This window comes from Podarcis pityusensis (genome assembly GCF_964106645.2).
Source record: "Podarcis pityusensis genome assembly, chromosome: 7".
NCBI lineage: Eukaryota > Metazoa > Chordata > Lepidosauria > Squamata > Lacertidae > Podarcis > Podarcis pityusensis.
Window position 1 is genome coordinate 454,352 of NC_138031.1, and position 26,700 is coordinate 481,051.

General features: G+C 56.5%; 1 protein-coding gene and 1 pseudogene across 11 annotated transcripts in view; both read right to left on the reverse strand.

Moving 5' to 3' along the window:
* Positions 1-26,700, reverse strand: part of PLEC (plectin) — a 121,104-nt gene that overhangs the window by 60,742 nt on the left and 33,662 nt on the right. For 2 of the 10 annotated variants that reach the window (XM_081013935.1, XM_081013934.1), the window contains exon 1: positions 16,680-16,740. The exons of 5 other annotated variants lie outside the window; for them this stretch is intronic. In XM_081013935.1, coding sequence (XP_080870061.1) covers positions 16,680-16,725 — 46 coding nt within the window. In that variant the 5' untranslated portion in view covers positions 16,726-16,740. Of the gene's footprint in view, positions 1-3,322; positions 3,417-4,741; positions 4,836-16,679; positions 16,741-26,700 lie in introns of those variants that run through there. 3 more of the 10 variants (XM_081013931.1, XM_081013933.1, XM_081013932.1) reach the window with 3 other exon arrangements.
* LOC308481177 (small ribosomal subunit protein eS10 pseudogene) lies at positions 5,622-6,410 on the reverse strand (annotated as a pseudogene). Its single transcript has one exon. The product of its transcript is annotated as a small ribosomal subunit protein eS10 pseudogene (transcript).

A 26,700-nucleotide genomic window follows, 5' to 3' on the forward strand; every position in this document is an offset into this window, starting at 1 on the left:
CATCTGCACCCCCTTTGCTGGCAGTGGGCCTTACTTCCAAGTAAACATAAATGAACAGGATTAGGTTGCAATCGACAAACAAGTTCTGTGATTGGCTAGACATTTTGGCTACAAGTCCTGGCCTGATGACTTTCTACTGAGAAGGACCTCATTCAAAAGTACCAGCGCTCTCTGTAAGTCCCAGAGGCTGGAGTCTGCACAGCCGGGTCTCCAGAAGTGGGCAAACCTTCATCAGGATGCAAACTAGGCCTAATAGACAAAATTATAAACTAACAAATCACCAGGACCAGATGAAATGAGCAAGCATACAGTAGAACAAGCCTTGCTAAAGAAAAGCCAGAGTGGCTTCTGGAGGGACATGTCCTGTCTCACAAACCTAGTAGAGGTCTCAGAGAGTGTCAACAAACATCGACATCCGTACTTGGGACTTTTAAACAGCTTTCAGGTGAATAAGAATAAGAGGAGATATCCTCTTGTGGATCAGGAATTGTTTAAGTAAAAGGAAGCAATAGCAATAAACAGAGCAGAAATAAATGTGACAGTTCTCTGAATGGAGAGATGTAGGCAGTGGTGGAGCTTCATGCTCTGGCGGGGGGGGCCAAGAGCAGGCAGGGGCAGGACTGGGGTGCGTCCTGGGGGCATGACACGCCACCTGTGGGGCAGCGCAGGCAGAGGGACAGCCACAATGGCACCCCACCGGGATCGCACTGCAGGGGGCAATGTGCCCCCCCCCCCGCATACCTCTTCCTCTGCCACTGGATGTAGGAAGTGGAGTTCCTCAAGGATCAGTATTGGGGCCTATGCTTTCAACGTGCTCATAAACATTCTAGAGTTAGGTGGTCAAGTTTGCTAACAATAATAATCTAAGGTCATTAAAACAAAGAGATTTGGTCCTTAAAACAAAGGCCCTCCAAACTGAGTAAATGGATGGTAAAATGGCCAATGCAATTCAATATGAATAAGTGTGAAGTATTGGCGCAAAAAAAAATCTTCATTTCACTTAATATGCTCATGGGATCTGAACTGGCCACAACTGACCATTAGTGTGACCTTGGGGTCAGTGGGTCGCTCAATGAAGACTTTGCCCCGGGAGCAGCAGCTGTGAAAAAGGTGAATTCTATGCTTGGGATCAATAGGGAAGGAATGGAAAATAAAGCTGCCAATATCACCAGGCTATTAAAGAAATCTATGGTGCAACTGCACTTGGAATACTGTCTACAGTTCTGGTTGCATTACCTCAAAAAGGACCCTGCAGAAGTGGATAAGGAGAAGTTCTTCTCCATCTCTCATAACACTGAGGAAGCTGATGTTGAGAGCCACAGACAAAGTCCTTCTTCCTACCTCAAGAGCACAAGCTCCAGGGTGACTCAGCCAGACTGGCTCTCCAGAGGTCCGATTCAGGCTCTCTTGCCTTGTAGAACACACCAGCCGACTATGGTAAGGTTGAAACCAGGCCCAGGTGAGGGAGCCGCCATCTAGCATTTTAAAGTACCCACCTTAGCCTGAAGGGAAGAGGAGAAAGTGAGAGCTCCCCCATGCCAGGAGGAGACCCAGGTATGTAACTGAAGCTCCGCCACTCCTAGTGGCTTCTTAACTTTTTAAATTATTGCTGTTAGTAGTCTTACTGCTGCTACTACCTTGAGACCCCACCTTTTCTTCAACGCACTCAAGGTGTCTTGGGTGCTTCTCCCTCACCCCAATGAAGAAGGTCCTGCGTTCAGACCCCAGCAGCATCTCCAGGCAGGCCTGGGACAGATTCTCATCTGAAAATCCTGGAAAACGGCTGCCAGTCAGTGTTGACAATACTGAATGGCAGTTGCCTATGTTCCTATGGTATGGATCTGAACCCAGGTCTCCCAGACCCTAGGCTAACTCTCTGACCCCACCACCCTGGCTCTCAGAAAGCCAGCTTCACAGGAAAACTGAAAACAACCCTGCCAAGCAATGAAGTCCAGGCGCAGGCCAAGCACTTGTGGGTCAAAGGGGAAGGAGGTCTGGGGGTCGAGACCCCACCCCTGTTGCCCTGGAGAGCAGCTGATGATTAGACTTGGCAGGGGTGGGCTAGACTGTTAGGAAGCCGCAAGGACACTTTGTGGCTGGAAAAAGGACTTGAGCAACAACCATCTCATTGCAGCAAGATCCACAGAACAAAGTAGAAAAATCCTCACCAGCCCCTTCCTGGTTACGTTAGGGAGAGGCTGGCTGGTGGTTTTTATTTGCTCAGCAGGGGACAACACATTTCACTCCACTGGAAGAGCAGCTCCTCCCTGAAACCTTCCTCAGCTTCCAGCTCCCCCCTCCCTTGCTCCTGCCAGGCTCTCCAGGGGCAGCCAAGGGGGTCCGCCTGCCTGTGGGGAACTGCTCTGGTCCATCTCCTGGACAGCCAACCTAGAGTTGCCCAGGAAGCTGCTACAGGGACTTGGAGACCAAACTTCCAGCAACTGCACACACAGCTTGCAGTCACCCAAACCAGTCTTGCCTGCAGGGGGTGCCCTGTGCTCTCGCAACATCTGCCAAGGGGGCAGCCCCGAAGCCCTTCCCCAGCAGATGAATGGTAGGCAGGGAGCATTTACATCTGTTCACCCCCTGTGGAGGGAAACCACAGAGGCCTCAAATCAGGGCCAGTTTGGAAGAAGCAGCTGCAGAAGGAAGCCAGATGGGGCGGAGGGAGGGGTGCGCCACGCCCTAAAGGAGCAGGAAGAGGCTGACTCTCGACAGGGGGAACACTCCACACCCCTCTCCTGTTCCCGCCCAACTGTGGCTGCAGGGTCCTTCTCCAAAGCATGGCCTGTCCCAAGCCCTTCCTGGGAGCTCCTCCCAGGCATATAAGGCCCCCCCCCTGCATACACCTAAGGGAGAGCAAGGCATTATCTCCTTGTGCTCCTTCACAGAACTGATGCCAGCTGTTGGCAGCTGGGGGAAAGTGAGGCAGCCTGGAAGAGGAGTCCCTTAGGGCCACTCAGAGGCTGGGGGCTGGGGCTCTTTTGCAGGGAGAAGAGGGGTTTGCCTGGGGGGGGGGAGTTGTCTCTCGGCTGGGTCCATGCAGACCATCTCCCTCGACTCAGGAACCCCTCCTGAACACAACAGAGAGGCACTCAGGGCTCCATCCTGTGCCAAGAGGATGCCTGTGGCACCTGGGTTCTGGGCGAGAAGACCTGGCATCGGATGTTCTGCCTTGCAGCTCAGGAGGCGGCTGCACTTCCTGTCCTCCTGCTGCCTCTTTCCCAGAGACCTGCCTCTCAGTCAAGCGGCTCCAGGCGCCAACTTCCCCTCTCCCCTCTCCCCCCCCCCCAAATGCCACAGGACGGCCACTCTGCCCTACCTTGCCCCTGCTGGATCAGGTCTTCCATAAAGTAGCGGCCATCCTCCCAGTCCAAGGCTGGAGCTGCCATCCTGCTGCTGCTGCTGCTGCTGCTCGGAGAGTGCCGAGCGCACCTTCCCTTCCCGCCAGATCCTGCCTCCCCGCCCCAGCCAGGACAAGCCCGTGCAGAGCCCCACAGCCGCCGCCGCGGAAGCCCCTCTTTGCCCGCCCCAGCAGCAGCAGCAGCAGCCACACCCCACAGGCCTCGCCCGCCCGCTCCCTCCAGCTCCCCAAATGCGCTCCAGCTGCCCTCCGGGAGCCGCCAGGATTCCTGCGGGGGAGCCTTCGGTCCGAGGCTTTGCCTGGGAAAGGGAACTCAAGAGGCAGATGTTGGGACGAGGAGGGGGCGAGGGGGGGCACGCAGACTCCTGCAGGAACTGGTGGCCAAAAGAAGCTGGCAGGACTCTGCTCTGGGGAGGGGGTTTTGTGCGCAGTCCCATTCGGCCCTCCTTCTCCCTCCCACTGCACTGTCTCGCCCCTTCTTTGCACCGGGGAAAAGCAGCCACAGGAGGTGCCCCCCCAGGCCTGTGCTGCAGAAGAGACCCCCCTCCCGCTTCCTTGATTTTGACTCCCCCAGCAAAGGGGGCAGGCAGGGGGCGGGCTTATTGAAGCAAGTTCTCTAGCAATGGCAGACATCCACCTGGGGGTCCCCACTACAGCGCCACGAAAATAGCCGCTTGGGGCGGCGGCGGGGGGGATGTTCGGGCCTCCCTCTCTCCCAGGACCAAAGCAACCAAACTCTCCCGGGAGGGCCAGAGGAGGGGGAGGAGGAGCCGCCGCCGGTGACTCACGCTGCTGGAATACGAGGCGGGTGCGCGACGCATTTCCTTCCGCGCGCAACGGAAAGTTGGAGCCCCCACATGACCGGCGGGGGGGGGGCGGCTGATGCCCAGCCCCTCCGCCTCCTCGCAGCGGCAAAGGCAGGGCCGACACGTTGCAGCCCTGCCCGGCAAGCGAGCGGGCCAGCTGGGGTGGGGAGGGTCGCCAGCAGGACAGCGCCCTGCGCGCCTGGCGCGGGCATCATGGGGGGGGGGGGGGTATTATTGCAGAAACGCTTTTCCTTCCCGCACACTCCTCACGAGGAGCGCCCTCCAGAGACCTCCCCACCCCAGCTGAAACCAGCAGCCCGGAGGCCCAGAAGATGGGCGAGGCAGCCCCACAGGCTGCGCGCGGAGCGACGTGGAGGGCGGGATGCCGCGGAGCCAGGTCTCACCCACGCCCTGGGCACAAATGGGCACCCCACCCCATCACGCGCAGAGGACCCCCCCCCCTCATCCAACCTGCTCTATCCAGCGCAGAGGCCGCGGGCAGAAGCAGCCAGGCCGGTCTAGGCGAGCGCACCTGCTGCCCCCTTGCCCCGCATCCCAACCGCTAAGATACCTTCGTCCGACTTGCCCCCTTTCCTGCGGCGCCCCCTGCGCCGCTTCTTCCGGGGCTCTTCCCCCGCAGCAGGGTCCATGGGCTGCGCAGGGGCCTCGCTCTGACCTTGGCAGGCAGAAAGACGAGGCGCCGCCACCGGGAGCGGCCGCGAAGAAACGGCTAAGGATAGCCCGGCGCAGCAGCTGCTGCCCACCTGTCAGCACGGCGGCGGCGCCCCCTCCCTCAGGCACGCCGGATCTCTGGACTTACCCCCCACCCGACACGCGCACAGGGCAGGGGGCCTCCTGCCCACAGCTCACACCCACGTGGCACAGGTGCCGGCGGCAAAAGGGCGCCCCAGAAAGCGCCGACTCCCCAACTGCCAGCTAAGCCCGGGGCAAAGGCCTCCCCTTCGCCGCGGCCGCCTTCCACCCCCCACCCCCTTCCTTCTAGCTCATCCCAGGCACGTGGAAGCGCGGGAGGGGGTCGCGTTACTGGGCCAGCATCAATGAATGGATGGAAGAATGAATGGAGAAGCCCGCCCTGATGCAACCTCTGACCCCAGATTTTGCAGGGGATGTGGGGCAAATGATCTGGGCAGCCCCCCAAGTTCTCCTCCTCCTGATCCCACAATCACGGAGCAACACAAGCAGCACCAAGGATCAAGAAAGCACCCAAGGGTGCTAGCTAAAAGGTAAGACGGGGAACAGCCCTGAGCTTTTGGCCCCAAACTGCATCTGCCCCCCCCCCCACCTCCCAGACATCATGCCCAATTCCTGGGACACCCACCTTTCTCCACTCACCCACCACCTCTGCCCTCACCCAGCTGCAGCTCACTTTCCCCAAAGCAGCTCCTGCCCCATAGCTCCCAGGCCTCCCCCACGTGGAGGGCATCTGACCTTCAGCAGGAGGGGCAGCAGAGGCCACCTGTGGCACTGCCCTGGCAGCAACCAGCTCCACGTGCCCAGCAGGCTCCTCCTTCCGGCGGTACTCCTGGCGTGAGGCCTCCTGGGGCTTCGGGGGGCAGGCCAGCGGGGCCTGGCACGGTCTGGGTGCGAGGCGGGCGTGGGCGCGGGGCAGGCCTTGCCATGGCCACGGGCCGGCGGACACGCTGCAAGGTGGCGGGCACAATCTCTGGCGGCAGGCGCAGGTACTGGCGCAGGTGCGCGATGCCCTCGTCCGTCAGGTACCAGTAGCAGTGGCGCCAGGCAAAGCTCTCGCGCACCAGGCCTCGGGCGTGCAGGGAGCCCATGGCCCGCTGGACTTGCAGGTGGGTGATGCCCGGCAGCTGGGGGTGGTAGCTGTGGGGGCGCCGGTCCTTCTGGGCCACCATGACCCCATCGCGGAAGAGCAGCTCATAGATGGAGCGCAGCTGCTCCAAGGGCATCAGCATGCCAGCCACCATGGCGAAGGCGGCAGCAGAGGAGGAGGGCCTAGCCTGGCTCTCCAAAGGGGCAGAAAAGTCTCTGTCTGGCCGGCTGGCTGCCTTCAACAGGAAGCAAGGAGGAAAGGATCCTACCGACCGCCCTCCCCAGGAACCTCAGCCTGGCAAGCTCACAGAAGGCAGCTGAAGCTCCCTGCTAACTCCTCCTCCCCCAGCAGCTGAGAGCGGGAGGGGCAAGAGCACATGCCGGCTACTACAACCTCTGCGCCTGCCTTGGAGCTCCCCCACCCACTGGGGGTGGGCACTGCCAGGCCTGACTCAGCAGCAAGAGCAGCAGGAGAGGGAGGGGAGTAGGGCTGGCCAGCCCACAGACTCGTCATCCAGAGCCCCAGGGAGCAGCCGTGCCTCTGAGCGCAAGCAGGAGCCGCCACTGCTGTCATCAAAGTTTCCTTCAAGTTGGCAGCAGAGGGGTGGGGTGGGGTGGGGGCGCCTTCCCTGCCCACAGAGCTCCCACTGGCCAAGCAGAGAAACCACTCCAACCAGGCGGGGGTGGGGTGGGGGAGGCCAGCCTGGGAAGAGAGGAGGGCAGCTGCGGTGGCAGAAGTGGAGGAGAACAGCTGGGACTCCTTCTGCCCCTTGGTGGACACCTCCTGACTGAGGGAGGGAGGCAGGGTGCCCAGAGAAAGCCCAGCAGGGTTAACCCTTGGCACCCCATCACACACGGGGCACCCAAGTAGGCAGAAGAGATCCCTTCCAGCATACTCCCCAATTCCCAGGGGTGAAAACTGAGGCACAGGAAAGCTCAACCAATGGGGGAGGGGGAGAAGAGAGAGTTATTTATTTGCTGGCTTGCTTCTTGTATAAAAGATATGCACTGTTTGATCGTTTTTCAAAAAAAACTCAAAGTGGTTTATGAATAGAATGACGTGATCAAGTAACAACTCCTAAAACATTCAAAAGAGAGAGAAAACAGATTGAAAACATACACCAAAATCCTACATATCTGGGGACGCTTGCTGAAACAAGAATGGTTTTAGCAGGCCCCAAAAAGATTACAGTGAAGGTGCCAGTCTGATGTCAATGGGCAGGGAGTTCCAAAGTGTAGATGATGTCACATTAAATGATCAGTTTTTTACACATATGGAATTGGCATCACCTGCAGCAGTGCCAGTTCTTCTGAGTCAAGTGATCAAGTGGGCATATATGGGGTTACGGTGATATTACAGGTACATTGGCTAGTAACACTTTGAACCTGGTCAGGTGGCAAATCACCTATAATATTACAGGGCTCCTCACTAGAGCTGGGCAGAAAGGCCTTGCCCCTCCTTGCCCCTCAGCTGCCCACTCTCCTCACTCCCCCGGGGCTATTTCTGGTACAAGACCTGGATGCTATTTCTATGACTGAATGAGGCTTGCAATGCCTGCCCCCAGGCCTCCAATTATAGCCTCAGGCCCAGGCTGTATCAAGCCCTCCCCAACACACACACTAACGGCACCCCCTCCCCAGTTCAAAGCCTGCCTGGCTCCTTCTGTTCCTATGAGCCACCTCAGCACCCAACTCCCTCTCCTTGTGCAGAGGAGCGGGACCAAGATGGTCAAGGGGCTGGAAACCAAACCTGATGAGGAATGGTTGAAGGAGCCGGGGCTTTTTAGCCTGAAGAGGCGCCATGAGAGCCATCTTCAAATATCTCAAGGGCTGTCACAGGGAAGAGGGAACATGCTTGTTTCTCCTGCTCTGGAGGGTAGGACTCGAACCCATGGCTTCAAGTGACAAGAAAGGAGATTCCCACTAAACATCAGGAAGAACTTTCTGACAGTAAGAGCTGTTCGTCACTGGACCGCTCTCCCTCCAGGTGTTGGGGATTATTCTTTCTTGGAGGTTTTTAAGCAGAGGTTGGGTGGCCATCTGTCATGGACACTTTAGCAGAGATTTCTGCATTGCAGGGGGTTGGACTAGATGACTCTGGGGGTCTAAGTTCTAAGATTTCTCTGCAGGGGGGCCAGAGGATCTGCCCCTAGATAGTCCCCACCCCCACGAGCTCAGAGTGATAAGTGCAGGTGGCAGAGCTCCTGTCGCCCTCCCCCTTCCTTCACTTTCCCAAGGACTCCAGGAATAAACTTTAGGATTAACCTCAAGGATTAACCCAGGAACAAAGCCCCCCACCCAGAAACAGGACCTGCCCCCAGCAAGTGAGCTTTGCTTGGAACTGTGAAAAATGAAAGGCAGCGCAGCTCTGTTTCAGGAGGGAAGCTGAGCTGGATTTGCCCAGGGCCACACCTGGCGTCCAGGGCAGAGGCGAGGCCACACCTTAGCTCTCATCTCCATCAACACACAGACAGAGACGCACACATCCTTCTCAACGCCAACTCAGGGCTGGTGCAACCCCCCCAAGACACGTTCCCAGCCCATCCCTCCAGCCAGTTGGCGCCCATTCTCCCCCCTCCCCCCAAATCACTGGGTGAGGAGGGTATGACAGCAGGAAAAGCCAGCTCCTTTCCCAGGCTCTCCTGCCCTGCCCCCCCCCAACCAGGGCAGGTTCCTGAGCTACCAGCCAAGGTCAATATTTGTCCAGGATTTGCCTCTGGCTGCTGCTTCCCCCAAGACACAGGGAGCCCCACCCAAGGCATGCAAAGCAGATGCTGACTGCCCTCTGGCGATGAGAGAGAACCTACTGCAGACATCCTTGCCCTCATCAGGGCAAGAGGGAAAGCACTCTGCATATGCTCAGGGGGCACGTTTTCACCGCAAACGCTGCAGCACTGTCTTCTGGCTCTGGGGCCGAGTCCTGCAGCTCTCTTGCCTTTTGGCCCCGGGGGGGCTTGAGACAGGGCACAGGGCGGGGGAGGGGGCAGGGTGTAAAGAAAGAAACAACCCAGATCTGGTCTGTAAGGAGCCTCCCTCTTCCTGCTTCTCAGCAGCCGTGGAGAAGGAGGGTCATCAGCCTGACTGGGTAAAGGTAAAGGGACCCCTGACCATCAGGTCCAGTCGTGACCAACTCTGGGGTTGCGGTGCTCATCTCGCTTTATTGGCCGAGGGAGCCGGCGTACAGCTTCTGGGTCATGTGGCCAGCAGGACTAAGCCGCTTCTGGCGAACCAGAGCAGCGAATGGAAACGCTGTTTGCCTTCCCGCCGGAGCGGTACCTATTTATCTACTTGCACTTTGACGTGCTTTTGAACTGCTAGGTGGGCAGGAGCAGGGACCGAGCAACGGGAGCTCACCCCGTCGCAGGGATTCGAACCACCGACCTTCTGATCGACAAGCCCAAGAGGCTCCGTGGTTTAACCCACAGCGCCACCCGTGTCCCTCACCTAACTGGGTGGAGGGCTGCAAAACTCCCTTGGATAAGGAGTGCTGCTCCTCCCCCCCACACACACACCCCAGAGTTTACCTGTCCCCCAGCAGGAGATGCCTGTTATTCGGAGTCCACACCTGCACCCAGAGAGGCCCCCCTATACTCCAAATGGGTACCCCAGAGAAACAGGCAAGAGGCAGCAGTGGCAGCTAGGCCTCAACAAGAGCAGTGCCAGTGCCCTCCAGGAGGGGGCGCCAGCAGCTCAGCCTGGGCAAACAAAGAGCCTCCTGCCATTGCCCCCCCCCCCCCTTTGGCCTCTGGCCCAGAAACCGGCAGGAAACAGGCTGCATTGTTCCAAGGAGCTAATCATTAGCCAGAAGCATCTTGGGGGGCTGGCCAGGAGCGCCTGAGAAAGGGAGGCAGAAAGCCAGAGAACCTGGGAAGAATCCGCCAAAGTCCAAGGGGCCAGAGAGGGGGCACCAAGGAAGCAGAAGCCAACACCCAGGGGGGAGGCTTCTTGGACATTCTGGACGCCAAGGCCTGCTTCCAACTCTCTGCCCCACCTGAGCCACACATGCAGAGACTCAGACCCAGAGGGAGGGGCCACACCAGTGTTAACAGAGAAATCTGAGGGCTCCCTTGGACAAAAAAAAACAAGGACACCAGCCAGGAATACCAGGAATACCAGAGCAAAACAGCAGCCAGTAGGCTTGGTTTTGATTGAAGACTGTCGCAACAGGACTCCCACCTGCCACCAGGTGGAACAAGATGGAAGCCCCAAACAACAGAGCCCCCAAACTTTTATTAGCTTCTAATCCCCATGTTACACCCCCCAAACTACATCACTAATACATCACGGTTACATCATGAAAGGGGAGGTCTGTGGCCGTAATCTGAGCATCCTGGACCCTGCCCCATGGTTCTCCTTGCCCTCCACCAAACACCCATCAAGTGTCACAAAAGAGATGTTTACATTTCCCTGTTTCCCAGCCCAGTTAATCACACCCTTTTGTCTCCATCTGGGTTTGTTATTCCTGGAATGGTACTTGTCTGGCCCTCAGGTATCAGGAGGCCAGGGATTATCACTCAGGCAGAGGGGCTGCTGAGGAGCTGAGCTCACATGTCTATAGGGATTTCTGAAGTTTTCCCAGTGAGCCATTGATCAGTGAATTCTTACATTTGGTATCGTGTAGCAAAGGCCTTTTGAATAGATAGGAAGAAACTGTGATGAAGTGTTTTGTGGGGACAAAACCCCTAAGGGTTATCGAGTCCAACCCTCTGCAGTGAAGGACTCCCTACTAAATTATGGTGGAAGCTTCCTTATGGTGGCTCATTCATTCATTTCAAATCATACACACTTCCTGCAGAGCAGAGTACAGTAAGACACCTGCAGATATTATAAACAGATGGCAGGAGAGAGCCAGGCTGCAGAGCAGCTCACATAACTGGCACCCAGTCCGGCAGGGAGCCTCAGCCCAAGAGAAAGACAAACAGGATTTCTCAAAGAAAACATCAACTGACCCATCTGCAGCAGACGATTCCATGCGAGGGACTGCAAGGAGGGGGCTGGCTTGAGAAGGGAAAGGTCTAGGGCAAAGGGATGGTGTGAATGCACTTGGGATACTGGGGGGGGGGGGCTGCTTGCCCTACCCAGAATCAGAAAAAAATGACGCCAGGAAAATGCACCCTGAACACCCCCTCCTGCGGGGCCTCCTGAGGTATGCATAGAGGATTAGGAAAAGGATCAGAGGCTCTGAGGAACTTGGCCCCACACCACCAACACCCAGGCCCCAAGGAGGGCGGCCTCCTCCCCCCCCCCCAGCACCTCCCCTGAGAAACATGTTGCACCTGCTCCTACCATTGCTGGGAAGTGCTAAGGAAAGGGCAGTTGTGAAAGGGGGGAGCAGGGAAGAAGAAGCACTGGCAGGGAGAAAGGGGAGAGTTCTCCCGCTCTCAACCTAAGACTAGAACTCGTGGGCACCCAAGGAAGCTTAGAAGATTCAGGCCAGATAGAGAAATGACTTGTTCAGCCAGCGCAGGGTTAACCTGTGGAACTCCCTCCCCCAGGAGGCAGTGAAGGCCACTGTTAAAATCAGGAATGGGGGGCAGTTAAAAGACTCCCCAAAAATCCCAAGTCCCCACCACCGCCTCTAAGGCCAGGACAATGACCGTTGACACAAGCACCAGACATGCACAACAGCAAAGAGGCTCAGAAAAGCAGTCTATAAAACTGTAGCAATAAGCAGATACCATGTATCAGTACTGTTTCCTCTGACTATCCAATATAGAAAACTGTAGAAACTTCAAAAAAAAATCCAAAACTCAACAGTTTGACCGATTTCCTAGGTTCCAACGTCTAATTACTCCTCTGAAAGAGGGGAATCCAGGGCTCCCCTGACTCCATAATCCCTTAAGCATAAGGTCACATACTCCTTTCCCCTCCACAAGGTCTGAACTTAGCCACACAATAGGAGGCAGGAGGCGACTAAGGGCAGCACATACCCCAAACAGAAGCCCACCGGGATGGTGGATTGAATCCTGATACTTCAAAGGAGAAGCGCAGGAGCTACCCTTGCAGCCAGGGGGAGGTGCAAATACTATTATTGTTCTTTGGGGAAGAGTTAAAAGGTGTGGGACCTGGGGTTATTGACAGGGGTGGGTGATGGGCTCATGCTTCTACATGCTAAACACTCCCACTTTGTGACATATTTTGTGAAAGGAGGCTGTATTTTAATGTTGTATTTTAAGTTGTATTTCAATCAATTGTTTTTGTATCTGGTGTTAGCTGCCCTGAGCCCGGTCTTGGCTGGGGAGGGCGGGGTATAAATAAAAATTATTATTATTATTATTATTATTATTATTAATCGATGATGCTGTTGAAAAATGTATTATGGGAAATGGGGAGAGGTCTTAAAAGTCCACGCAACTCCATGCTCAGGGTTCCTGTTTTGTGTGTTTGAACCTTGTTGCAACAAAGAAAGGCCAGGTCTACTGACAGCTGATTTGCTTCTTTAACTTGGCTGGAGGCTCCTCCTTTTGCTGAGCAGAGGGACTCACAGGGAGTGGCACCCTGAGGAGCTGGGCAGCGGAATAAATCCACACCCAAGGATTTTTCTTTTATCACAACTTTTTGTTGTCTGAAATTCGGATTTTGTGGGATAAAATATAACTGACAGAATTCTACAGGATGTGGTGAAAACAGTCAAGCTCCAAGGATCCCCAGGCAGGCAGATCTAGATGGGGGAGAAGTCAGGCTCCCCCACGTTCCCCAACTGCCCTGCAAAGCCCCCCTCCCTCCTCCAGTGATGGGGGGGCAAGAGGCAGCAAGAGGTCCTGGGGATGCCTGGTTTCACAGGCCTCCTCCACCGACAGGCGCAGCTCCCACCCCACCCCACTCAACACACACCAAAATATGTCACCGCTGCAGCTGCAGGAAAGCGCAGCGTCAGCAAAGCTCAGTGGCTGAAAGCAAGTCAGCCAGTGACAGGCAGGCGCCCGGATCTCTGCCTCCAGCCAGTCCAGCCTGCCAGGGAGACACATGGACGGACGCACACACACACACACATGCCAAAGCGCCACTGGACATCAGGCCATGGCAACCACAAGCAGCTCTACGGGCCCCACGGAGAGAGAGAGAAAGACAAGCCAGGCAAAGCAAGGAGAGGAGGGGGTCCCTGCTTAGGACCCCACAACTGTGGAAACCCCAAAGTGCCAGCTTCACAAACCCCACTCAGCCCCCCAGAGCCCTGGCCCAGCTCCATCCTTTCTCTGCTCTAGGAAACTGTTTTCTTACAAGCTGGGGAAGTTGCTCTCTCACACTCCGCTCCCATGCCTCTCAGAGGGGCAGCCCACTCATTGGTCACACTGGATACAGGCAGGCAGGTGTTTCTGAAAGGGAAATAGACCCCCCCAGTCCCACCCCCCCTAAGGGATCTGTTGCTTTGGCTGGGCTCAATTTGCACCCAGGGTTCAGAGGAGGAGCCAACTGTGCAGCTTATGAAAACTGAAATCAAACCCACAAAGGAGCTTGGTGGGGGGCAAATGAACACAGATATGCCACAAGGGGGGTGGACCCTCCCCAAATGATGCTTTGTTCTCTCCAAACAAATCATCACACCTGGTGCAGTTTGGAGAGCAGTTCAGGGGGGAGGACAGGCAGAGCATGAGGAGACCAACCCCCCCGCTTCTCTGCTCTCCGAAGGCCCCTTGAAGGGCACAGGGTGTGGGGTGTCCTGAGAGGGAGATGGGCACCAGAGATGTCATGGGGCCTCTTGCAGCACCCACCATCCTCCCCATCATCTCCTCCTCCTCTTCTGCCCCACACCATGGGGGAAAGCCTCTGCAGAAGAGGGGCAGGACAGAGGCTCTGACCCCCTCCTTACCCCAGCCCCCATCACTGCCCAAAGTGGGGCTGCCCAGGGATCTCCGCTCTGAGCCAGGGAACAAAGAGGCGGCTGTTTGCAAGGGGAGCCTGGCAGGCTGTGCCAAGCGAGGAGGGCCTGGCGGGGGCAGGGGCCGGATTAATAATCAGGCCGGGGGAGGGGGCAGCCTGTTCTCATGGTAAATCAGGCAGGCTGGCACAAAGGCACCTCTGCAGTGCCTTGGCAGCCCAAGTGGCACACACTCAAACCACCCTGGCAATGTGCGCAGGATCTGCCACACTGGGCCCCTCCCAGCCCACTCCGCAAGGCACAAGCCCCCCCCCAATCCCCCAGACCAAGGGCAGCCTGAGGATGCCCACCTCTGCTCACATGGCAGCAGCAGCCCCCAGGCAGCCCTTCCCTCCTGCAAGCAGGCCAAGCCAGCCTGCAATGCCCCCCAACTGTTCCCAATGGGGCTTCTGTGTAGTAAAACCAGTCTAACTGGGCAGAAGGTGCTCCTCTGAATATAGGAGATTCATCCAAGATGGAAAGACGGTGAAGGGCACAGACGGGGGCATGTTTGACTGCCACGTGCTGCACTGGGGAGAGAGGGGATGTGTTGCTGTACCTATTTTTATATTATAGAATTGTAGAGTTGGAATGATCCCAGAGGTCATCTAGCCCAACCTACTGCAATGCAGGAATTATATATAAAATGCACGTTGTGAGCCACCTTGAGGTGTGTGGATGAAGGGCAGTATACAAATTTAATAACTAAATAAAAGAGCCTCACTATGGACTAGTGTGCCACAAAGGCTGCCAGGATTCAGTGAGCACCACTCAGGGCTGGGTGCCCTCCTGGACTCTCACCTGAGCCCCCCACCCACAAGGCACCTAGAAGATGCCTTGCCTGCCCCCTTGCTGAAGCTCTCCCTGGGTTTCCTCCCCAGCTGCCAACACTCTCCCCCCCCCCAGCCACCCCCAGGGCCTGGGCTGGTGAGTTACTGTTAAGCCAAGTCCCAAGCAGAGCCAGGCCAAGTGGCCAGGCCTTGGGGGTGCTGCTTTCGGAGTGTGCACCCCCCCCACACACACACCCCATGGCATTTCAAGGGCTGTGGGGCAGAAGGCAATGTCTGTAGGGCAGTCCCTAGCTGGGGAGAGGACTCAACTCAAGCAACAGCAGCTCAGGGCAGGCACCTCAACTCTCACCTCACCCACTCTCAACAGGCCCACCCTGACCCCATCAACCAGCAGGGTAAACAAGATGGGTGCCCCCCCCGCCACCTCCCCAGCTGAAAACGGAATAATAGAATAGAATAATAGAGTTGGGAGGGACCATGAGGACCATCTAGTCCAACTTCCTGTGCAAGGCAGGGATCTTTCATCCAACGTGGGACTCAATAACTCTCATAGCTTACTCATCGCAGGAACCCACTCCTGGGGCAGAGGGGACCAGCCCCCAAAGTTGATGGCACTGCCATTCAAATGGGTGTGTGACCACATATTGTGATCGATTAGATGGGACAGGGCTTATCTGCCTCCACCCCCCAATATTTTATTCAAGTTGGCATCCAGCCAGCTCCTACGCCAGGGACCCTGGCACCCCACCAGATATGAAGAGTCTTCTCTGGAGCCACATCTCGCCCGAGTGGCACACTGACGCTTTGCAGGATCAGACCCGTGTGAGGACATCTAGCCCAGGTGGCTGGGCACAATCAGGACAGAAGGCAGCATCCGGCAGATGGGGCTAAACTGCCTCGGACCCCCTGGAGCAGAGAGTCTACACAACCACCAGGCGGGTGACTCTCTGCTGACTCTGCCTGTGTGTACTTTGCAAAGCTCCACTCCCAGGTGAAGGGTCAGACCCAACCCTCGGCTGGAGGTCATGCTGCCTCCCAGCTGCTCCCCACCAAAAACAAACACTCCAGCCTGGCCTTCACCGCTCTCTGCACATGGCCTTGTGCCTCTTATCTTCCCACCCCTTTGCAGATTCCCCCACACAGGTTTCGCTGCCTGCAGGTCTCCGGTGCAATCAGACAGCTCCGCCCGCTCTCCCTTACTGCCCCTGATCCGGGGAGGGGGGGCAGATCAGGATACCACCCGCACCCTATTTCCCTTCCTTCCTCTACCCCTCCAGGAAACCCCTCGGCCTCCGGTGACAGAAAGGAAGGCTGAGCAACGCCTTCACTCCCTTCCTGCCCCATGCCGGGTTTCAGACTGTAGCCTCCCGGGGCAGAGACCTGCTTCCTGCGAAGCCACAAGCGGCGGCGGCGGCGGCGGCGCTTTCAAAAGCGGGCGGCTCCCCGGGGATCTTTCCCAGCCCCACCGGAGGGGCTGACCGCGAGACCGACTCCCCACCCAGGAAACCAGGGCGTCTCTAACCTCCGTCTGCATGCAGCCCCACGAAAAGGTACCCCCTTCTCCCCGCCAAGCTCAAGCTGAGCAGCGGCGGCCGCCGAGGAAACGCGAACAGGGGCTTCCCTCCGAACGGGGGCGGCCCGGAGTCGCAACCCCGCCTGCACCGGAAGGGCGGCTGCCCCGCAGAGCGCGGAGGACCGCGGGGTTCCCGGGGGCGAGTTGGCCGGAGAAAGGGCCAAAGGTCAGCGGTGGCCGGAGCCCCGCAGGCCTCCCGGATCGATCTCGAGGGTGCCCCGCTCCTCCGAGCGCCCCTCGACGGGACGGGCCTCCGGAGGGCCCGGCATCTGAGCCACCGCCCCAGGCCTGCCGCCGTCCCTCACCTGGCCGGGCGGAGGTGCTGCGCCGCAGCCGAGGGATGGGGGGCGGCCTGCCCCACCCAGGCGCGCGCCCCGGACCCCTCCGTCGCGCCGCAGTCCTGGCAGGGGCCGCCCCGCTTCTGGCCCCCCCCCTCTCCCGCAGCGCGTCTCCCGGGGGCGCAGGCGGGCGGGCGGCCGTCGGGTACCTTTGAGCGAGCTGATCTCGTGCTGGATGGAGCGCGCCGAGTCCATGGCGGCGGCGGCGGCGCTGTCGGGGCGTCCTGCTCGGCCGTCGCCCCCCGGGGGCTCTGTCGGCGGAGGGGGCCGGGCCCACCGGCAGCGCGGCAGCCAATCAGCGCGCGGGGCTCCGCCGGTCCCGTCCAGCAGCGAGCGGGAAGCCGCGCGGTCCTGCCGCGGCCACTGCGGCACTTTGGAGGGGGGGGGAGGCGCGTCGCGCAGGACCCGCCCCGCGGCCAGCAATGCCCGCCCCTCGCCCCGCACGTGCGCCCCGGCTGCACTCAGCCAAGCCTCCCCTCTGCACACACTTTAGGGACACCCCCCCCAAAAAAAACCCAAGTCCGCAGCAGTCAGACGCAGCTTTTGCAAAGAACCGCGACCTCGAGAGTTGGAGGCCGTGAGCGGCGGCTGCAGCAACCCAGCCCCCGCCAAGGCTCCAGATTGGGGGGGGGGGGGGAGGCTGCGGCTCCAGGCGGCCTTGGCAAGGCAAGAGCGGCTCCCTTGCAGCACACCAGCGGGGGCTCCTTCTGTCCAGGCCCCTCCCCGCCTGGGACGCAGGTAGAGTGCGCCTGGACAGGGAACTTTCACTTGCTGACACACCTAAGCGCTGCCTCAACTACTGCCGGGGTGAAGTATAAATGGCACGGGGGGGGGGCAAGTCCTACACCCTGCAGAGCGGGAGGGGGGCCCTCACACATCCAAAATATGTTGCTGTCAGACTTGGGGAGTGTTTGGAGGCCCCATGGAGGCTTCCGTGTGGGTTCTGCAGGGCTCGATCCTGTTCCCTATGCAGTTTAATATCTACATGAAACTGCTGGGTGGGGTTATCCGGAGGTTTGGAGTCAGTTGTCAGCAGGATGCTGGTCACGCCCAGCTCTATTTCTTCTCTACATCTGCAGGTGAGGCAGTGGAAGCGCTGGATCAGGGTCTTGCCTCAGTAATGGACTGGATGAGAGCCAATAAAACTGAGGCTCAATCCAGATTAAGACTGAGGCACAGTTAGTGGGTGGTTTCTTAGACCAGATGGCTGGGAGGTCGCCTGCTCTTGATGAGACTTGCTCTGAAGGAGCAAGTTCGTAGCCTGGGGTTACTCCTGGATCCCTTGCTGTTGCTCGAGGCTCAGGTGGCCTCAGTGGCCTGGAATGGCTTCCATCAGCTTCGGCTGGTGGCCCAGCTACGCCCCCATCTGGACAGGGATAGCCTAACTACTGTGGTCTAAGCTCTGGTGACCCCAAGGTTAGATTACTGCAATGCGTTATATGTAGGGCTGCCTCTGAAGACGGTTTGGAAACTTCAGCTGGTGTAAAATTCAGTGGCCAGGTTGCTCACTGGAGAAGATGGTTTGAGCATATTACACCTGGTCCAACTGCCTACCAATTAGTTTCCGAGTCCAATTCAAATAGATAAAGGGCAGTAATAATAATATTAATAGAAGGAGAGGAGAGCATGAGAGGGGTGTGTCCTGTGCCCTCCAGAAGGGGTGGGGTGAGGCCCGCGGCTGGTGCAGGAACACCAGGCCAACAGACAGCTGGCGCTACTGGACCCTGGGAGGGAGGGAGGGAGGGAGGGAGGGAGGGAGGGAGTTAGGGAGGGAGGATCCTGCTCCTACTGCTTGATGGGAGGCAGCTTGATGGGAGGCTGTCGGAAGAACTCTGCTGGATCAGGACCATGGCCCACCTCCCCCAGATGCCTGTGGGGAGCCAGGGAGCAGAACATGAGCCCAAGAACCCTCTCCTCTCCCGTGGGGTCCAGCAATGGGTCTCAGAAGCATCGCTGCCTCCAACTGTCAAGGCAGAGGGTAGCCGTCATGGCTGGTAGCCAAGAGCCTCCCAGAGCCTTCTTTCCCATGAATTTGTCTATGCCTTGTCCACAGGGAGGACAAGGGGGAAGGACTGAAGTCACAGGAACTGGAAGCGCGGCCTTCGTGAGTGGGGCAGAGGTCAAGTGGAATCTCCCCCCATCTGTGCAAGTCATAGAATGGTAGAGTTGGAAGGGACCCTGAGGGTCATCCAGTCCAACCCCCTGCAATGCAGGAATCTCAGCTAAAGGATCCATGACAGAGGGCCAGCCAACTTCTGCTTAAAGACCTCCAAGAAAGGAGACCTTCTCAGGGAGTCCGTTCCACTGCCGAACAGCTCTTACTGCCAATACAGTTCTTCCTGATCTTCAGTCAGAATCTCCTTTCTTGTAACTTGAAGCCACTGTCTGCCCCCACATCACTCAGAGCCTCCCACCGTCAGCCTGGTGCCAGGGGATGCCCAGTGGGCACAAGGCTGCAGAGGTTGCAAGCTGGCCTCCCCCCCAATGCCCACTGGCAGAAATGCCAGCTGAGATGTGCACACCCCAAAATAAAAAAAATAAAAACTAGCTCCTGTCTCTGTGTCAAATGTGCAGAATTCCTGGTTCACTGTGGGGCTTGGGACTGGAAATGGGGGGGGGGGGCAGAGGGGAAAGGAGAGGAAGTGACTCAGCACCAGCAGCTGTGGTTCCCAGGCCCCCAGCAGCAGCCAGCACAGGGTCCTAGTGCCTGACGGGCCCATCTGAGGGACCTTTTGGTGTGGTTTCACAACGCAAAGCAACAGTCCACAAGCCTAGGAGACAGTCAGCGGGCAGCACCTGGTGCACTGATGTTCGCAGCAATACAAGGTTGCTATTTGTGTAAAAGGAAAAGGGGGGGAGCACAAGGCCTGGCCCAATCCCAACCGCAGGTGGCAAAGCAGCCTCCAGCCTCAGCGCTCCTCCACTGAGCCAGAATGGCTCCTTCCCAGCCCTGGAACCAGAGATCTGCTGAGCTGAAACTAGCAGGGGCTTCTCCCACTCCAGCCCCATTTAGAGTCCCAGGGGGTCCTAGACTTGGGGTGAGGTGCCCCTCATGTTGCAAATCAAGGCCTGCCTAAGTGATGAGGTTCTGAGAAAGTAAGAAAATATTTCTTTACGCTACAGGGGCTGTGAGAACACTAATTGCCAAAAATTGGGGGGGAAGAAATAATATCGACAAAAAAAGAATGGCAAGATAAATTATTGGATTATATAGAATTGGCTAGAATGACTGATGTATTTAGGGGTCAGCCCAAACAAAAACTTTAAAAAGATTGGGGAAAAGATAGAGATTACCTTAAAAAGCAGTGCCCTCAAATTAATACTTGGACTTGGACTTCTGCAAATAAATTATGGTGTGAAAGCTAAAAATGGAAAGAAAAGCGGGTAAAAATGAAATAAGAAGGAAACAGAGTGACGAGGTTCTGTGGAACTTCCTCATTCAGAGGCAATCTACCTTCTGGCCAGCAGCTGCTGAAACCATCACCAGAAGAGAGCCAAGGAGGAAACGATGTCCCATTTCAGATGAAGGTGCAGGGCAAGAAGACTCCAGGGCAGGCGTCCCCAAACTCGGCCCTCCAGATGTTTTGGAACTACAGTTCCCATCATCCCTGACCATTGGGCCTGTTAGCTAGGGATGGTGGGAATTGTAGTCTCAAAACATCTGGAGGGCCGAGTTTGAGGAAGCCTGAATTCTAGGAGGCAGCAAGCGGAATCCCAGAACTAGGTTCTGCAAGATCACACCCTCCAGAACTTGCTTGCAGGAGGCAATGGCCAGAGAGCCCCTCGGGCTGTTTTGCCAGCCACTGGGTCCCAGGCTGCTCTGCACCAGCCCCAAGGCAGAACACACACCGAGTGGCTTTTGGCTCTGATCTCGAATACTTCAGAACCTGCGCAGATTGCAACAGAAGTGGCGATCTGAAGCAGGCAGCTCAGAAGTATCAGCTCCTTCTGGCGTCTCTCCTGGAGGAAAGGAAAGGAACGTGGCTGGTCCTGCCTGTGGGGCAGAGAAGGCCGCTCAGTCACACCTCTTGGAAGGGACAAGAACCCCTATAGGGCCCTCCTCCCCAGAAGGGTCCAGAGAAACCCCTCTCTGTCCACTATCAGAGAACCTAAGGAGAGCCTGCGGGATCAGGCCAATGCCTGTCTAGTCCTGTTCTCACAGTGGCCAACCAGGTGCCCCAGGGGGAGACTCTCCAGCAGGATTCGAACACAGAGCAGCACTCTCCCCTCCTACGTTTTTAAGTTGTATTTCAATCAGTTTCTTTTATATTTGGTGTTAGCCGCTCTGTGCCCGGTCTTGGCTGGGGAGGGCGGGGTATAAATAAAAATTATTATTATTATTATTATTATTATTATTATTATTAAAGCAGAGACATCACCTTGCCAACAAAGGTCCGTATAGTTCAAGCTCTGGTTTTCCCAGTAGTGATGTATGGAAGTGAGAGCTGGACCATCAAGAAGGCTGATCGCCGAAGAATGGATGCTGTTGAATTCTGGTGCTGGAGGAGACTCTTGAGAGTCCCAGGGACTGCAAGAAGATCAAAGCTCTCCATTCTGAAGGAAATCAGCCCTGAGTGCTCACTGGAAGGACAGATCCTGAAGCTGAGGCTCCAATACTTTGGCCACCTCATGAGAAGAGAAGACTCCCTGGAAAAGACCCTGATGTTGGGAAAGATGGGGGGGCACAAGGAGAAAGGGACGACAGAGGACAAGATAGTTGGACAGTGTTCTCGAAGCTACAAACATGAGTTTGACCAAACTGCGGGAGGCAGTGGAAGACAGAAGTGCCTGGCGTGCTCTGGTCCAGGGGGTCACGAAGAGTCGGACACGACTAAACGACTAAACAACATTATTATTATTATTATTATTATTATTATTATTATTAGGAGACTCTCCAGCAGGACTCGAACACAAGAGCAGCCCTCTCCCCGCCTGCGTCTTCCAGCAACTTGGGTTTGGAAGCACTGCTGCCTCCTAGAACATGGGGCCCATTGTGTACCACGACCCACAGAAAAAGGAAGGCAGAGTCTGCACTGGGAGCAGATCCTGAAAACCCCTGCTTTCATTTTATTCTTTCTCTAGTCAGTTTCTAGTCCTTAAGATGACAGAGCAGACAGCTTTAAAATGTGTGGGAAGTTGTAACTCTTGAAATCCCAGAAACTGGAGGAGGAGGAGGAGGAGGAGGGAGTTGGCTAAGGTCCCCTGGGGTCTGGCAAGATGGACATGAGACGCTGCCTGCCTCCTTGCAAGGCCTGTGCTGACTCGCTCTCCTCACTTCTCAGGCCAAGGTGGGGGGGGGGCAGTTTCTTTTCTTTCAAACTGGGGACTGAAACTGGCGACTTCTGCAAGCCAAGCCAAGCCTGGGATGAGGCTCCAGCGTGTCTCCTTCTCCCTAACCAGGATTAGCAGAAGCAGAATTTTGCAAGCAGTAAGAAAGAAGTGCAGAATAAATTATGCCTCCCCCTCAGAACTCATTTGGGGAGTTTTATTGAATAAAGGCGAAAGGAATGCCTAATGAACACAGTGAGAGACAAGGCGGCTGCATTTGCAGGATTTAGAAAACGGCACAGGATTTGATGGGTTACTTTGAGCCTAAGAACCCCCCTGCTTGGATCAGGCTGAAGGGAGCAACCCCGGATCAGCACCCTCTTTCTATGGGGGCCAAGCAGACGCCTCTTCTGGAAGCCCACAAGGGAGCAGGACCTGAGGGCAACAGCAGGGCTCTCCTGCCCTGTGCTGGCCAACAACTGTCCCTCAGAAGCATCACCTCCTCCAGCTGTGGAGGCCCAGCAGAACCACCAGAGTCAAGAGCTGGGCTATTTTTCTAGGAAAAGAGGTGCCAGAACTCATCTTGAACGCCTCCCTTGTTCTCTTACCATGGCAATGGTGCCCACCTGAGTAGTGTCAGAACTGAGTTCCGGTGGGTTCTGGCTAAAAACAAAGCCCTGGTCAGGAGTCACTGAGAGCCTCCATGAATTTCTCCAATCCTCTTTTAAAACCACCCTGAGTTTGTGTCCATCACTACATCTTGTGGGCGGGAGTTCCACAGTCTAACTATGCACTGCATGCAGAGCTTACTTTCTGCTTCACTACATGGCCCCGTTGGGTTCCAATGTTATTCAAGAGAGGGAAAGAAGCTTTCTAGCTGCTTTCTCCACAGCTTGCATAATTTTATTGCCCCCCCCCCATTCTTTATTCACCGTTTTTCTAAACAAAAAAAGACCCAAATGTCGTCAGCTTTCCTCCTAGGCGAGTTGCTCCAGCCCTTTGGTCAACTTGGCTGCCCTGGTCTGAGCCTCTTCTAGCTCTGTGGGCTCCCCTTTGAGGCACTGGCAGGCAGAACTGCCCATGGCACTCCAAGCTGTGCCACAGATCTGCATAAAGGGATCTTGATTCTGTGCAGAGCAGCAGAGCTCCCACTGAGCCCTCACCTCCCCTTGTTCCTGGGCCAGGCACCCTCCTCCCTGCCCCAAGCAGGCAGAGGAAGGTGCATGGGGGCACCCAGAGGTCTGGGCCCCCTGCATGGCCACTTGGCTGGGTCAGGGCAGAGCTTCCTGGCTCCATCTCTCTGCTTGCAGCAATCCCTGGGGGGCGGGGTTACCATTTGGAGGACCTCCACAGCCCATGCTCTATCCTTGCCCACTCCCACGTGGGTCTGAACCAGCAGGAACATAAAGGGGGTCCCCCTAGGCAGAGCAGCCTGTCCTTTGCACCATGCAGCTGCCACAGGAACGCCTGCCAGGCCACTTGCCAGAATCAGCCACAGCAGCAATTCCAGCCGCACTGCAGCCTTGCAGGGCCATAAATCCTGGTGCACCAGAAAGGAGGATGAGTCTGGCCAGCCAGCCAGCCAGCCCTCCGGCATCTCCCAGTCTTGCGCTTGGGGGCCTGGCTCTCTCGCTAGTATCTCCATGTTCCTGCACTGCGCCTCACCCCACCCACTTCCCTTTCCACACCAGCTCCCAACAGGACCAGTGACAGGCAGGAGCTGCACTGGCCCCACAGGCAGGCACAGGTGGCTGCTGCTGCTGCTCCAGCAGGTGCTTCCCTCCCCCCCCCCCCAGGCTAGAAGGAGCAAGGCAGGGATGGGCGTGACTCACAGGAGCCCCAGCTGAGTGCAGCAGACAGCCAGGATTGGAAGAAGGCCCTCACACAAATCTATGGCGGGACCACATTTGGAATATTCTGTCTGCAGTATTTTGGTCGCCTCACCTCAAAATGGATAATTCAGAGTGGGAAAAGGTTCAGAAAAGGGTCACTGAAATGCTGGGGGGGGGGGAGCGATGGAGCAACTCTCCTCTGAAGAAAAGCTGCAGAATTGGGGACTTTTTAGCTTAGAAAAATGCAAGTCAGAGGCAGCAAGAGAGACGTTTATAAGAGGACGCATGACCTGGAGGAAAATAGAAAGAGAGGAGTTTGTCTGCTTCTCCCACATAACACCAATTAAGTCCTTCTTCACACAGCGCAGTTAACCTGTGGAACTCCCTCCCACAGCAGGCAGTGATGGCTTTCAAAGAGGATGGATAAATTCATGGAGGATTTGGGGGGGGGGGGGGCTATCAGGGGCTATTATTAGCCAGGATGGCTGTGTTTGCCTTCACTGCTGAAAACCCGACAGGAGGGGACAGGGCTCTTGGGCTGGAATTCCGCCTGTGGATTCCCACAGGCAACTGTCTGGCCTCTGTCAGGGCTTCTGCTGCAGCAAGTTCTGGGAAGACAGAGCAAGCAGAGGATGCTAAGCCACCCCCCCCATGTCCCCCACCCACAGGAAAGCATACCTGGCTTATTTATGAGGTGTTCAGACCACCTTTTATCCCATAGCATCCTGGGGTAGTGTTCAAAAAGCAAAGGACTTTGTTGGCCCAAAACTGGAAATCACAAAAAGTTCCCACCACTGCGGAGTGGCAGACGAAAATGACGGACTATGCGGAGCTATCCTGACCGGCAGGATTCGGAATCAGGACGATCAGAGATTCCAGGAAAATTGGAGTAAATTTATTGTATACTTAAAGGATAACTGTAAAAACTTAAAGACACTAGCAGGTTTGAAGTAATTCCTACAATGTTGATAAGATAGATAAGATGTAAAATGTTAAAATACGCGGCTGGATTTGATAAGGGACACCAACTGGAGGGAAGGAGGGAAGTTGCAAGCTGAGCAGAGCAAAAAGGTTTATATGTTGATTAATGTATTGTAAGAATGAACGTGTAAAGAAAATAATACAAATTTACAGGGGCGGGGGACAAAATGCAAAGTCAAACCAGACCATATAAGTAGCTGGCATCCGCCTGTCTCGGGAGACAAAGGAAGAGTGTGCCTTGGGCTGAATTCCACCCTTGGCAAGTTCAGCGCCTGCTTCTGCACTGTGCAAAAACTAATTAAATCCAGGACACCCCACCAGAAGAAGTAAATAGTAGCAGACATGTTGTTTTTAAAATGCCCAGATCTAGGCTGACAAGTCTTCCGCAACCATCTGCATGAAACAATCCATGTTTTGACACTCTGGCCTTTAGGAGCCCAGCCCCCCACCCCCCACCCACGCTGGGCTCTGGAAATATTACTGCAGGGCCTCCCCAGACCCTCCCAAACTCTCGCCTTGCATGCAAAGGAACAGGTGACGCAGCTCTGGTTACGCCTGCAAAGAGAGGGGTGTGGCAATTGCGGGGAGGGGTTGTGGAAGCATTTCTCAAGAGGCAACAGACACTCAGCAATTCCCCCCCACCTCAAAAGTGAGCTCTGCAGTTACCAGCAGCACCCCTTTGAACCACTCAGTGCAATGGCCCACGTTGGTCAACACAGCTGCCCTACTTGAGTCTTGGAACAACCACACATAACAGGGGCAGACCTAGGCTGGCATCACCCACAAGTCGCTGCCAGATGGGGGGGGGGCATGGCAAGGAAGATGCAACTCCCAGATGGAGAAGAGCCTGGTGGGGGCTGAACTTTGCCTGCCACTTTCAAGTCATGCTTCCTGCATTGCAGGGGGTTGGACTAGATGTCCTCAGGATCACTTTCAATTCTGCAAGTCTAGGATTCCACCTGGTGGGAGGAACATGTGCAGACAGCCGTTGTCTCGTAGCCACAGAACCACAACGCAATGCCACACACGCTTCTGCCTTGCACAAGATCGGGAGGCAGCAGGGCTTCTCCACCTAGTCCCACCTGGAAACCTGCCCCCCAGCAATCGCAGTGGGGGCAGCAGCCAGCGGCTGAAGCAAGCCACACTCAGCTCTCCAGGGGGCTCAGAGAGCCTGGGCTGCCAAGGTGGTTTGGGGGGAAGCCAGAGCCATGCAGGGGCCCCTCCCTCTCCAAGCAGCCCCTGGTTCAGCTGCAGGGACCGGGACCAGGCAGTAGAGGCCCAGCCGTCTCTCACAAAGGCACCCATCCCTGGCTGGCAAGTGGCAGGTGCCAAAGCCAGAGTGGGCGAGAGAAGCCTTTGCCCACCTGGTACCTCCCTGAGTCTTTGGACCACAAATGCCACCAGCTGAACAGGTTGAGACGGAGGGGAATCGTAGTCCAAAGCCTCTGAAGGGCACCAGGTGGGGGGAGACTGGGCAGCAGTGCCAGGCCAAGGGGACCCGGGGGCCGCTCCCCACTCAGCGTCACCCAGGAGGTCACAGAACTTTAGAACTGCAGCGTTGCAAGGCCCTCCCCCCCCCCCGGGTCATCCATTGCAAGAATCCCTGACAGGTGGCTGTCTAACCTCTGCTTGGAAACCTCAAAGGACGGGGAGTCCACCCCTTTCTGAGGGAGAAGGTTCCACTTTCAAACAGCCCTCACAGTCAGAAAGTTCTTCCTTAATGTTCCTACTCTGCCATCCTGACTGCTGCAAGGATTAAAAAAAAGGGGGGAAAGGAGAGAGGGAAACTGCAATGGAAGAAATAAACTGCAGATTTTTGGGGTTCCCAAATGAGCCCCCAATTCCCAGCCCTGAGAGCTGAACTGGGCACAGCCCCACCCACCTGCTGTCAGTCAGGAAAAGGGGAGGGCAGCCTGCCTGTCCTTTGAAGGGCAGATGAGAAGCATGGAGGCAGCTCCATGGGACTCCTGGGGGGGCACGGTACCCCCACTCCCTGCCCATCATCCCTGAGAGAAATCAAGGAGGACTCTGGCAACAAGGGCAGCCTATGGGGGGGGTTGCGGAGGAAGGTGGGCCAGAGTAAAGGGAG